This window comes from Actinia tenebrosa, unplaced genomic scaffold (assembly GCF_029948245.1).
Source record: "Actinia tenebrosa isolate PJP-AT-01 unplaced genomic scaffold, QUT_ActTen_1.0 PGA_scaffold10__47_contigs__length_13832649, whole genome shotgun sequence".
In the NCBI taxonomy this organism is placed as follows: Eukaryota; Metazoa; Cnidaria; class Anthozoa; order Actiniaria; family Actiniidae; genus Actinia; species Actinia tenebrosa.
The window spans coordinates 7231591-7245990 of record NW_028292570.1 but is presented as its reverse complement, the minus strand read 5'-3'; the positions used below and the strand labels follow the sequence as shown (position 1 = coordinate 7245990).

At 37.9% G+C, this 14400-nt stretch overlaps 1 protein-coding gene across 1 annotated transcript; it reads right to left on the bottom strand.

Annotated features, from left to right (window-relative positions):
• Positions 1-3879: 3879 nt before the first annotated feature.
• LOC116296405 (uncharacterized) lies at positions 3880-7554 on the bottom strand. Its single transcript, XM_089026341.1, has 5 exons — positions 7494-7554; positions 6635-6800; positions 5297-5544; positions 4734-4971; positions 3880-4132 (listed from the first exon to the last, which is right to left on the bottom strand). Exons 1-5 carry the CDS (start codon positions 7552-7554, stop codon positions 3880-3882), a joined length of 966 nt encoding a protein of 321 aa, XP_088882467.1.
• Positions 7555-14400: the final 6846 nt, after the last annotated feature.

Below are 14400 nucleotides of genomic sequence, written 5' to 3'. Positions count from 1 at the left end.
GTTCAACAAAACCGTCCATTTCAGTCATCTGATTCCACATCAGAGCTGTTTTCAGAAGAATCAGAGTCGTATCCGGAATCACTAGACAGGAATTCTGTACTACTATCACTGGAATTAATTCTTTCATCCCTTGGTGTTTCAGCAAGAGCAAAATTAAGGACACGTGCTACTAGCGCAGCTTTATTTCCTGTTAATACGTTTAGATTGTTCTGCTTGAGGTAGATCTTTAGTTGTTTTGCTGTCAGAGCTTTGATTTCGTGTTCATCTTTCCAGTTAATGTTTGGAAGAGTGTTTCGTTCAGCTTTTCTTTTTTGAGCTTTCATTTCAAGAAACTCAAGATGTTGCACAAAGCATTTGAGAGTGGTTTCATCAACCATCAATTTCTGGCACACCTTCTGCATTTTATTCACGTTGCTTTTATATACATTTCGACTTTGGCCATGTGAAAAAATTCTTATAATCATTTTAATATTTTCTACATATTACAGTCATCATAATATCAATCCATTTAGGTCATATAACATATATCCGAGGTAAATGAGGAGTCATTTAAAATTCTAAACGAAATTGAGAAAATTTTGAATATTTATCGCATCGATTGAGCAATATTTTGGACCGTGTCCAAACCACGAAGCTGCAAATCAATGTTCCAACTTTCGTTTATTCGTATTTCTTGAAAATCGAAAAGAAATTAAATATAGGTTTAGAAAGAATCCTTCTATCGCCTCTGTACTGGAATATTGTTTTCACAGCGTTTGTTTTTATCCTTTTTCTTACTGTAATTGTGCGATATCACTGCTGCTATGAGAAGTACAGGAAAAGCCCCGGCGTCCCGAATCAAGCTCAATACCAAGGGGTCTGCCTTGTTTTTGACTGCAAACTTAGAAACGACGATTCCGTAAGCACCAAACCCAAACTGGATGAAAATCAGGGCAAGGCAAACACACCAAGAAGAAGCCATAGTGATGTTATGAAAGGGTGAGAGAGAGATATTTAGTGATTGGGAGCCTTGTGGTAGGGGCTGCTAGGGCTTGTCACACACTTATTATAGTCCAGTCACGCGGAAAGAAAAATGTCTGGAACTGAAATTTGTCTAAACAAAGAGTAAGATGGGAACTTTAGCTTTTATCTGTTATGTGCTCAGATAATATAAAATGGTATTGATAGACATCGACTTGGATTTAGGTCAAGGATTAGGAAATATAATGAGCGATATAGGGAAATAGAATCACCAACATGGGATTTCTCCAAGGTTCATCACTAGGACCGGGATTCAGGTCACCGGGAATGGGAAACTCTAAGGCTGCGTTCATAATGTATGGGCGGGGGGGGGGGGGGGGGGGCAGGTGAAAATGAAATGTCCAGAATAATTCTCAACACCCCCCGTAAAGTCATGCAAAAAAAATACGATCTCCCCTAAGCAAGGCTCGTAGCTTTTTCCACAAATTGTGCATCCCCCATTTCTCTGATAAAAATTTGCCCATCCCCCCCTACCAAAATTTTCCCTATCCCCCTCAATTTTACCTGCCCCTCCCCCCTCCCACTCCCACTTCTGCCATACATTATAAACGCAGCCTAACATGGTATTTCTCCAAGGTTCATCACTGGGACTGGGGTTTAGGTCACTGTGAACTAGAAAAAGTATCACCGACATGCGGTTCCCCAGAGTACATCACTGGGACCCAAATTTTATTCACTGTTTAGACTCACGTGTAAAGCTACAGCTTATTTGACTTAAAATTAACAATTAAACAATTTATTTAACAATTTGTTAATAATTATTGAAAATTATTTTATTTTATTTCATAAATTATTTTATTGTCGAATACATTTTATTTTATCAACTTTATTTTAGGATGACACGTAATTGTTTTCACTGACAAATCTGTAACCCTCCAAACAACAAAACAAAAACACCTTTATCCTTTTACTCAAATTAATCATTATTTAATCCAATGCTTTGCTAGTGTCCATGGTTATGTTTTCAAGGCGGGGTATTTTAGTCTGTAATCGAAAAATAAATAAACAATCCATGACAAAGTGCATGTTGAATGTTGTATAGACCTCTTTCATGTGACGTCAAATCAGCTCGATCTGGAGGACAAAACAAAAGGATTCCAATCTCCTGAGAATTGGAAAACTATTGTTATGACCTGCAGATTGAGCTGCATTCCGACGTACTGCAAGGAGTCTATTCCAAGGTTGAAATTTTCTTGACTCATTTGTATTGACAGCACGGGGGAAAATATGATGAAAAATCGTGAAGACAAATTTCAGGAAAACTACATATTGTTGTGACCTTCCGCTGATTGCATTCACATTGTAGTGCGGTTCGGGCTTGGTATGAACATTCAACAAAACCTTCATCAATAGTCCCCTTCACAGTTCCTTGGGCCATCTTGAAAGGTAGCCGTGCCTTCGCAGCGAAGCGAGACAAACGGTGAGCTTGTCATAATAAAGACATGTGAATAATTGTCCAAGGTGTTTTAAAAATGTCTCTATCGTTGCAAGCTCACCGTTTGTCTCGCTTCGATACGAAGGCACGGCTACTTTTCAAGATGGCGCAGGGAACTGTGAAAGGGAATATCACATTAACCTTTTCGTAATAGGTATAAAATTTCAGTTCGACACGTATCGTCTTTGCCACCAAAAATGTTTTCTCGCTTTTTCGGCTTGAGAATGTTTTCTCATTTCTGACCAGGTGTCATTCCCTAGAGAACCCTTTCTTTGTTTAACGGTTGCGCATGATATGGATACAAGTACTGACACGAGTGAAAAACGTCTGCGCACGCTCTGAATCCGTATGCAAATTAGTCAAAACATAAGTAAATTTGACTTTCAAACATGCCTGATAAATTGGACTTCACAAAATGCCAAAACTTAGTGTCCATGCTTGAAACTTAAGGGTAATTCTTTCATATTGTGTTTGTTAATACAGTATCTTGGCCTGACAAAAGTATACTCGCGAAATGTTTTGTGTACTTGGAGAAAACAAACAAACATTTTCTCACTCGAACTCTTCAAAATTCTTAGAAAACGTGCTGAAGTGCACGCACGCGCAAACGTTTTTCCGTGTTGTTGATACAACTAAAACAAAAAACTTATTCTCAAGAGAATGACACGTGGTCTCAAATGGAGAAACACTACGTCCGATAAAAAATAGGTCTATTACGCATGCGTGCAGCCTGACTATTAACTGTGGCGAGTTCTAGCCGTGCATATGACTTCTGATAGAGAAATACAGCATACCATATAGAGAGAGAGCGTTTTCACGTGACGACACATCAGCCATGTTGTCGTACCAAAACAATACCTTTTGTTATCTCCGGGAAATTAAACTATATTTTTTTGCAAAAATTGCCGTGCAGAAAGTTTCTATTGTTTGGTGCATAAATCTGACTGTTTTTTCACGGTGAAAAGCAATTCCAATGTTAAGAAAAAACTGTGTCGAGTTGACATTTTAGTGCATTGTGGGCTGTTTTAAGGTACATATTTAAACAGCCCCACAATGCACTGCAATGCTAACTCCACCCTGTTTTTTTCTCAACCTCGGAATGGCCAATAGTTTACCTTTGCAGGAACGCTGGAGAATCTCTGCGAGCTTGAGGTAGACAGAATAGGGGCTACTGACGTCCTCTACGTAGTCGGGATCTCCCGAGGCAATGGTCAGCAGCTCATTATCGTTGATTTGATTGCCAATAGCAACAGCGATGACGCGAACGTTCTTTTGCTGCGGATTTAAAACGGAAAATTAAATGAGTTTTCAGCTCTGCTATATCTTCTAATGTTTCTCTTTCTCTCCTTTGCTGTCTTCTCCTCTGCTAGCCCTACTCTCCTCTCCTCTCCTCTCCTCTACTCTCCTCTCACAACTTTTGCTTTCTATTCATTTAACGCCATATTCCCATTCATTCCATTATTTACCTTGAGTGGGGCCAGCACCACACTGTTTAGTTTGCTGTCGGAGTTCGTATTCCCATCAGTCAAGACAAGCAACACATTCGGCTTGTCAGATCTGTCTCCACCAGCAGTGGTAAAAAGTTCGTTGGACGCCATCTCTAGAGCCTGTGAATGCTTTTCCTTGCGGATACCTGATAAAATCCAAAGACGTTTTAGACAGATTATAATGCGACTACTATACATAAAAAAAATAGAAAACAATACTTTCAACTTTGGGTATAAAGTGGAGCCAATCAGAAATCAGCAGAAAACAATAGCGGCCTTTCAACGTATCCTTTTTCCCCCACGAGAAAATGACGATCGCTACCTAATTGTATACACTTAACATCAGGGTCAAATTACCATTCTCGTGCAGTCTAGGTTTATGATTGGCTGGACATTGGTTTGTTTTTGAATTCATTCTACAATTTGATTAGTTCTCGCTGTCTAGGTGGCCCCGGTTATAGCAGTCGCAACGTAAAAACGATAATAATTGAGGATTTACGCGATGCAACGGCCACATTTAATATTTTTTGGTCCTAGTGATGATTCTATTGTCCATTCCCCCTTAACATTTCAGAATCCTATGAGGTAAAAGCGTTTAGAAATCCCGAAAAAGAGCGGGAAATCTTAAGTAAACGCGCGTCTTCGCCGTAAAGCTCGGGAAGTGTTGACTTCCTGTAAAAAGTCCGCCGCGCTTTCACAAAAAAGAAAAAAAAACTCTTGACTTCCGGTAAATGGTACGCGCGTCTATTAACCAAAAATGCGGGAGATTCTGTCTTCAGGCAATGACTCACTTGATTTCATCCAGTCTTGCCGCCAGTTTCTGATAAGAATAATACGCACTGTCAGACATGCTGAATTCTACTGTAGCATTGCAACTGTAAAGGATTAACCCGACATGGGTTGCCTTTGGTGAGATTTCGAAATTTTTCATCAACTGTTTGATGAAGTCGATCGCAGCTTTGAAAGGATCGCTTTTGACGCTGGTGGAACCATCAAGGATAATACCGATATCTAGACCCTTGGTGCATGCTAGAAAAGAAATAAAAAAATGTTAGTAAATACATCTTTTAAGGAGAAGAAGGAAGAGGAGGTCAAGGAAAAACAATTTTTACCAGCGAATGATAAATTTTTGATGGAAATAAACGTGGATGATTGAGCATGTAAGGAAGTGTTTAACGAAATCAAGCAATAGAATACTCTATGGTCAAGCACATGAGGAGCAGTGTTTGCCTGTCATTATACATAGGCTGGTAATATATATAATATATATGGACGCATCTGTGGATGGATGGATGGATGGATGGATGGATGGATGGATGGATGGATGGATGGATGGATGGATGGATCAACTCACTTTCTTTCACTTTCAACCTATATACGTAGTTAGTCCAGATTCCACCAATACATTCTAGTTGTTTTCTCTTATCGCAGTGAACATTCTCTGAATGGTAGATATCCTGATAACATGTGTCGCTATTAGCAACACCATATTTGGCATAGGTATTCTCGCCACCAGGCCCGCTCCAACACTCTCCAAAAAACTGCAGACCAAACACCTTGTAGCCCTTTGCTTTTGCTTTGGCAGCACATCGACAGGCTAGGCTGAAAATATTGAAAAAAATATGTAAATACATTATACTAAGTGCAAACCTTATCGAGCTGATTTTAGAAAAAGATGTTAGCCAATCAGAATCGAAAAAATTGCAATACTAAGGTGTCACTTTTCCTCTTGAACTTATGGATTTCCCAGGCCACCAAATGAAAAAAAAAAAAACGTAATAAGTATTACGGTTGATAACACTGACATAATATGTAATGATTTTGATATTTTTATTGCTATGGTGGGCATGTTCTTATCTTTCGCTAGTCAAATGCAGGCTTCATGACAACTCGGTTTTGAAGTGACGTCATTTCTATGTCACTACTTCTTTATTAATGAACGCTTTGCTTTCGACTAACCCATTCTTTTGTCTTCTGATTGTTAGTTTTTGTTTCCTTGCCTACCTTGTTCTCATTGGTTACTTTTGTTTTATTCTATCATATAAACACTCCTTTCTACCACCTCTTTCTCTTTTACTCCGACGAAGGACTAGCGTCCGAAACATCATTAAGTTTTTTCATCTTTTCACGGTGTATAATTTACCATCTTATCATTACGGTTTCATTAGAAACACCGACGCAGCTCACACTAATTTTTAGCTAGTTATCTCTACGTCAGATTAGTCATAATAATAACAATAACAATACCAACTTTATTGGACATGGTACATCGTTAGTGCTAGCAGACCGATAATGTTCAGGTGACCCTCATTAGTTATACTATATAATGCAGCTGAGCGTTGAACGCGGCGCGCAAAGTATGAGTGGACAAAATGACCGGCCCCAAGCATTTACTGAGCTTGAAAGAACGAAGCAAACATGGCGATAAAGTGAAGTTGTTTTTATTCTTCCTTTTCCATATTTCTGCTTTTTGTAGGCAACTATATTCCATTTAGTCAAAAGAAAACAGAAAAATACGCAAAAGTTGGGTAACAGTAACCTGGGAATGATGGCCGGCGGCAAAACAGCTAAACGCGCTGTGATTGGCTGAAACCAAATCCGCCGCTCAGCTGGATCTAACAGTTGTCTGACTCAAGTATGCGAAGCCGTCTGCAGTATGTCCGAGAGGATTCTTGTGCTACTAGGTACTAACCTATGGAGAGATTTATCGTACTGTTTCCAATCAATCATGTGACCACTCCAGGCCGGGTTGGTCGGGTCACGGTCGTTGACGAGTTCTTCTGGTAACGCTCGGTCCTCTTTGTCACAGAAGCAGCCAACCTTCTCGTATGGGAAATCACACGTGGTGAACGTTGTCGCTGGAAGAAAATATGAATACGGGTTACCTGTGATTACCCAGTTCTAAAATTCCTATATGTCACCATCACGTGATAGAAGCCATGACAAGAGGTACAACAATAGTCTTTTCTTCCAGTGAAACTGAATTCTTTCTCATGTAAATCAGATTAGATCAGATTCAATTGTTCCTGCCTCCGGTCATGGCTGCCATCATGTGATGGTGCAAAGCCTTTATACCGTTCCTTGATTACAGACTCTTGACTCTGTGTTATCCTCGAATCATTTTATAGACAATCACACTTCAAAACAAATCCACTGACCTTCACTGGAGCACATGAATATTCTGAACAAAACCAAGGCTACCCAGGGCAACAGGGAACTCGAAACTGAAGAATTGCAAGACCAAATCTTGTGTTCAAGTCATCCAACATGGCGGCATGATTTCCCCCCATTCCAGACCACGTGTCATTCACTTGAGTATCATTTCTTTGTTTGACAGTTGCGAATGAGAAGACACATGAATATGGATACAACTCAAACAAAGAATATTATTTTCAATAGAGTGACACATGGTCTGAAAGAAATGCTATTAACAATTTGTCTCTGCAAACATGGAAGTAGCCACTTTTTCCTCATCTCATTCCCTAGAAAATGAGACTTGCTTTGTAATGGGAAAACATTGCACCTAGACGAACAAGGTCTTCTAAACATACCTTCACAATAGAAGATCGTTGTTAAGGCTAGCACTGCAAACGTCAGCAATGTGGTTGTCATGGTAATAATATCTATCTGTCCAATCAAACTATATCATATTCTACAATTATTTATTTTGAAATGGCATGGTTTAATAGGATAAGTATTCAATTTATTTAATTACGTCAAATGATTTGAGAATATGGTTAATTTAAACTTTATAAAAACTTGATTTTAACCTCTCTAAAGCCTCAACTTTTGGAACAATTACAAGTTTCAATATATCCTAAAAATTCATAAATTCGAAGTCAGAGATGCTCGGAATATTCTCAGAGCAAAATGTTTCTCGTGGACATGCATCCTTCAGGGAATGGCCATTTATTCCGAAGAGTATGAAAAAGGACAGCAATAGACCTCTTTACCTTAGGCGTAATGATTTCCCATTACAGACTACTTGTCATTCCCAAAAGTATCATTTCTTTGTTGAACGGTTGTGCATGAGAAGACACATGAATATGGATATACCACTCAAACAAAGAATCTTAATCTCAAGTAGTCTGACAAGAGAATGACATTTTGTCTGAAATTGGATAATATTACGTCCCAGCGTAAAGTGCTTTTTCCAAGGAAAAGAAAATCTATTGACAATTTGCGTATGCAAACAGGGCATAAGCAAAGTGATCACACAGCACTTTTACGAATTTGAACCGGTTCGCTTTTTTATTTTCGATTAGCGCAAACAACACTAAATCCATATAAAATACAATCATGATAGTGCAGCGTCAACCGCAGCTGTCGCTTCATTGATATTAACTGAGTGATAAAGACTAATTGTTAACTACATAAAGTACCTATTACTCGCTAACAATTTTGACTTTCGTGTGAAGGATTTATTGTTTGTGTTCTATTGAATGAGATTGTGATTTAGGCCTAATGTTTATGACAGGATTACGAGCAATCGTTTCATTTAAACAAGAACTGCTAGCGTCTGGCGCGAAGGACAATTGAATGAAATATCTAAGTTTAGGAATCGTTTGATTAGAGAGTGTTTATTTAAGGAGCACTGAGTGGATCCGTTGTGCTCCCTGTTTTGTTCTGTTCTGCCTTAGTTATCCTTTTTAATTTATCTGTTCTGTTCTGTTCTGTTCTGTTCTGTTCTGTTCTGTTCTGTTCTGTTCTGTTCTGTTCTGTTCTGTTCTGTTCTGTTCTGTTCTGTTCTGTTCTGTTCTGTTCTGTTCTGTTCTGTTCTGTTCTGTTCTGTTCTGTTCTGTTCTGTTCTGTTCTGTTTTTAACCTTATTTCTATTGACGAGTTTTCGCAATTAAATCTAAATTACTTCAATAAATGAAACCTAATTTTTCTAAAATCCCCATCCAATTTATAAGATCCACTCTAAATACACGAGAGTGGTCGTAATAGCACCGAAGAAAAAGAGTCCACACTTTCTAAACTAATTATTTCCGTGCCTAAGGAAAAGCATAATAATCTAAATGGCGTTATTGAATTTTATTTTTAAATAAGTGTTATTTTATTGGCGACAGTTGCGAGAACTAACAAAAACCTTTCTTCTCATATTAAAAACATTTTCGTTCAAAAATGGATGAAACTGAATTGCTCTGAATTTGAAATTCTGCTCTTCAAAGTAGTTGCGGATTCTGGCGGGCTTGGTTTGGATAGGGGTTGAAAAATTAGGAAGAATATAGGGAACGTAAAACCTAAATGAACTGAAGAAGCTAGAAAACAGAACTAGAAAACAGCCATCCCCTTCGAATCGTTTGATTATAATTTATCCGCCACAGCTCTTTCTTACTCTCTCAGTGCAGTCTCTCTCTCTCTCTGTCTGATCTCTATCAAGTAGATAGAGATCAAGGGCTCCCCTGCACAGAGAAGACAAAGGTAGATGTTTTTTGTCTGTAGTTGAAAATACTAGCATGCCTTGATTTCATAAACTTTTCTAGTAAATGTGTAGTAAATCGACCAGGACAAGGACAAGGACAACGACAACGACAACGACAACGACAAGAGACGAAATAAGTTAATGAATGAAAAACTTTACTCTAATAATGTATTTTGAAAACGGTTTCTTAGGTTTTGAAAAGCCTTCGAAAACAACTCACTCACATACACAGTGGCGGATCTAGGGGTGGGTTTTGGGGGTTGCAACCCCCCTATGAGAGCCATCGTGATTTATTATTATTATTATATTTTCATGACAACACCAACAGCATCGCGAGTTTATTAAAACAGGGGTGCCGAACACATTTCGCTTGCTTTTTTTCTATACGCCGTGTGTGGGACTTGAAACAAGCATGCTCGCCTGCAGCAAATATTAATCATCATAGGACCTACTTCCGTTTGGGAACCCTGTGCTACTTTTCCGCCAAACAAGTACCTCAACCAATGCTCCACCTCCCCCCCCCCCCAAATCCTGGATCCGCCCCTAATACAGCGGTTTTTAAATTCCCCTTTGAACTGTAAAAAGCTATTCCTCAAGAGTTACTTTAATATTTAAGTAAGAATGCATGCAGCATGCACTTTAAGCTAGAATAAAAATCCCTTCTTGTCGCTTAATTACACGAACAGAATCTAACCAGTTTAATCTCCTTCACAAAGAGTCATATTTTAATTCTTCTCAATAGTTACGTCGTAAAATAACTATTTATAAAAGGACCCTTACCTTTAGTGGAAACCGTCTGATGTTTGTTTAACTTTTTGAAGAACACTGTTGACAATTGATACAGCAGTGAAGTGGATATTCAATACTTGTGGAGTGATATTATAGGAGGTGATTCATTGGTGGATATATAATTACTAATTTTTAATTGGTTAAAGGATGGCAATGGGTCTTCGATCGTTTCGTGCGATCGCTAATTACCGGTGTGGGTCAAAAGTCAATAGTTATTTGTCATTACGTTATATATAATAGAAAAGAAAAGAAATATTTATTTCTTCATCCATCCATCCATCCATCCATCCATCCATCCATCCATGTATGTTCTAGTGCATTTTTTATTGATTTTTTTACTCTTTCGTATTACGGAGGACATTATCTTGATCTCGAATTTAAAAAATCATTAAATATTTAATTTTTGCGTTTTTGTTTTTCACCATTCACTTTAATCTAAATTGGGCTCCCTGTGGTCGAGCGAGCACTGATTCTGAAACGATGATCACCGTAGCGATGATTATGAGGTTTTCCAAAGTTTGCAATAGAGGAAGTAATATTTTTAAAAACGTGATTTTAATCCTGAATTTTGGCTTTTCTTTGATATTCAAGTCTAAAATTATACCAAAACAATTATTCCCCTCAGGCTAAGTGATTATCGGTAAACCGATAGGCACTGCCTTTGGCTAATGATTGTTAATTGGTAATGTGTGGTTAAGTGAAATGATGAAAATTAAACGTGTTTATGTCTGCCGCCGTTTGCGAGAAGAAAACACCTGCTTTATTGCCATCACGATCATGACGGAATAACGATAGGAATTTGCTCTTTAACAAGTGGATTATTGAGCTTATTATAGGAATAGATAGAAATTCAAAATATTATGACAAGCTCAGCTCGGGCGTAATGTGATGTCCCCTTGAAAAATGATACCTGAATGACGCACGTGGTCTGAAATGGGAAAACATTAATTACGCCCGAGCGGAGGAGGGCATAATATTTTAATTTCTATGCGCTGCAATTCAAATCCAGATGAATAAAGATTTCTCTCCAGCTATCAATCTCTCTTAATTATGCATCTACTTCTCTTCTATTTGGTTCCTATTTACCTCAAATCACACTAACGAATTACTGAGTTCGACATGGCATTTCTAAACTTTTCAGAATTGCATTTGCATAGTTCTAACTCTTCTCAATTGCCCTATTTCACTATGATGTAACTGATTGTTTATGTGGGGGATAGAATAGCCAAATCCAATAGAAAACATCAGAAAAAATCTGTTAACATTTGGTCAGCTACGATTTCAAGCTCACGCCCCCTCATGTGAGCCCATACAAACTATGTCTCAAAAACACGGTTTTTGGATAGGCAAAAAAACAGAAGTGAATTCAGTTAATTCAACTATTCACGGACTGTATTATATGGTTTAGATTGAATTCTATTGAAAAAAAACCACCATACTTTTTGAGTTGAATGTACGCTATTGCATGTATTTTACAAGAGAAAATGCATGACATAACTGGAGTCAAGCTAGAAAATCGTCTCTCCTTGAAATAAAACAGAACCTGTCAAAAAAACAGAAGTGGATTTGAAAACTCCGGGCTTTCAAGAACATTTTGGTATTTAATTCATAGGAATTTGTTAAAATTTAGAATCGTATTTTTGCTGATTTTATAAGCTCATACTATCTGTTGGGCTATACATTCGCCTCTTATGGTTTCTTAGGTTTCGTAACCTCGAAAACACGCTAACTACTAGTTAGCAAAAATAAAACAGAAGATTTACAGGGTCATTTAGGATATGTTGTGTCGCGCAGTTTACTTGTGCTATATAGCTTTACTTTTAGGAACAACCTTTTGCTTTGGAAAGAGAGGAAAAAGACCGAAAAGAGCAAATATTCCAAATATGGGCAATGTTTTCCACTGAATGACAACATCAACAGAATAAGATTGGTACTGATCACTAATCTCAAAAATTGGCCATAATTCCTAGAATGTTACGGGCCGCTTATCCTCGAATCAAGAAGTTGTTTGTCTTGTTATTCTAACTTCTGCTTTTTGCTTCTCGAAAAAAGTGAGGCAGCCCGCATATTCTAAAAATTACGGTATTTTTAAGGGTTGTGAATAAATAATCGAAATTTTAAGGTAATATTAGTTCTTCGCTCATAGGTTTCTAATCTAAAAAATATTAGTACTTATGTAAAAAATATATATATTGATAGGCCCGTAAAAAAGCTAAAACTCGTCGGACTGGCTCCAAATTGCGTACAGAGACAAAGAACAGCATACACGAACACACGAGCAAAATTTGGTAAGCCAACTGCAAAAATGACTAGCTTCCCTAATTCACAACTTAATCTTTTGTTGTTGTTGTTGTTGTTGTCGTGTGTTTCCCCCTTTCAGAATTGTAGACCTGAGTAAGTATAATCGAAATAAAAAATTACCCCCATTCATTTTTAAATCCCCCTAAATTTCAGGATCAAACGATAAATATCCCTCTCGGGCCCCGGATGAGTCATAATGAGTAACTGTGTTACCATAGGGATCGTTTTATTCCAACTTCCAACTGATCCAGTTATTAATCACTCTAATATCGAAACCTCTAGTATTTTCACAAGATATTCTAGAACATTGCGATGTTTAATACATAGAAAGTCTGATCCAAATGTAATACAATTCCATAACGTTCGTCCAGTTTTCGACCGTTTTAACCCAACGAACTTCTGGTGCAGAATGTATTTTTCCACGCATTTCGTGTTCTGTGAATCAGATCGAATATTGCGGTTTTTGGGTTGAGTTTCATTCATTCTTATGAATTCTTCATTTTGTACGTAACGCTTTATTTTGGAAAAGAGGGTGCAAATAGCTGCACAATGCTATAATATTTACGTACTTCCCGCCCAGCTTATTTTTATAATGTGTTTCCTAATATAGAGTTTCCTTCCTTTCCTCGCATTTCAACGTTCCCTCACACCGTCACATTCTTTGTGATTAAACATTTTTGATTTATCGATAGCGAATAAACTCTGTTCATATTTTTCAAATATCTTTATTATTCTTCTCTTTACCATTATCTAATCCTATTTTTTTCCACAAATTTTTTTGTTCAAATTCAACGGTAAATATGAATCGACGCTTCCAGGAGATCAGTAATGGAGCGCCAAGTTGTTCTATTCTTGTCAAGGTCAAGGTCACCACGTAGCCTTGCGTCCACAAATAATCCCAATTTATAAATTTAAAGAACGTTATGACCGTTTTAATTCTTTGGGTGCTTTTTTTCCGTTTCTAGCGGGATTTTCAAACGGCCCACTGATGATATGCGCATGACACAAAATGAGCAGATTGTTCTTTTGCTATATAACTGGAACTCCAGAACACTACCCAAATTAATCGTTGGCACACCCACAACAACCTCCAAGTGATTGCAAAGCAGGATTATCTTAAAAAGAGATAACCTCTCTATGGAGCTATATTGTTGAGGTAAACAGACGCAGCTACACACGTAACATGACACACTTGAGAGACACAAAGTGCGAACCACGAGAACCAACCAACACATCACAGAAACAAGCCACAGAAATCTCAGTCTGATAAACTACCACCGCTGACCCAGCAACCAAACCTACTTCAACCACTTAACATGCAATTCCATCAGCATCAGTCACCTGCACCACGACGGAACTTATAAAACAAGCAATTCAGAATTCGTTAAAATATTTCAATCTGGATCAAGCTCAACTCTTGGGCTGCTACTTTTACCTTAGTATAGACATTTTATGAAAAACAATTAAAGATTGCAGTACTTCGAATATTCTTAGGTAAGTAATGCGTTGTCATAATGAGAAAAGTCAATTGTAAGGCTTTTCCCCAGTGTGTATTCGGAGATGTTCCTGCACATGCGATTTAATTATGTGCAAATGCTTTGCCACAATAAGAACATTTGAATGGTTTTTCCCTGGTGTGGGTTCGGGCATGCCGTTTTATGTGTCATTCACCACAATTAGAACACTTCTCCCTGGTGTGTTTCCGTAGATGTGTGTGCATGTTTGAGTTCTGTGCAAATGCTTTGCCACAATAAGAACACTTCAATAGTTTCTCTCTGGTGTGTATTTGGACATGCTTTTTCAAATCCGATTTACGTAAAATTGCTTTGTCACAATAAGAACATTTGAATGGTTTTTCCCCTGTGTGTATTGGGAGATGTTGTTGCACATGTGAGTTCTGTGCAAATGCTTTGCCACAATGAGAACACTTTTATGGTTTCT

Coding starts and splice junctions, on each gene's coding strand:
- LOC116296405 (XM_089026341.1), bottom strand. CDS start 7,554: ATGACAACCACATTGCTGACGTTTGCAGTGCTAGCCTTAACAACGATC. Junction 6,801..7,493: donor AACGATCTTCTATTGTGAAG/GTATGTTTAGAA, acceptor ATTTTCTTCCAG/CGACAACGTTCACCACGTGT. Junction 4,133..4,733: donor GCAAGACTGGATGAAATCAA/GTGAGTCATTGC, acceptor TTTTATGTATAG/TAGTCGCATTATAATCTGTC.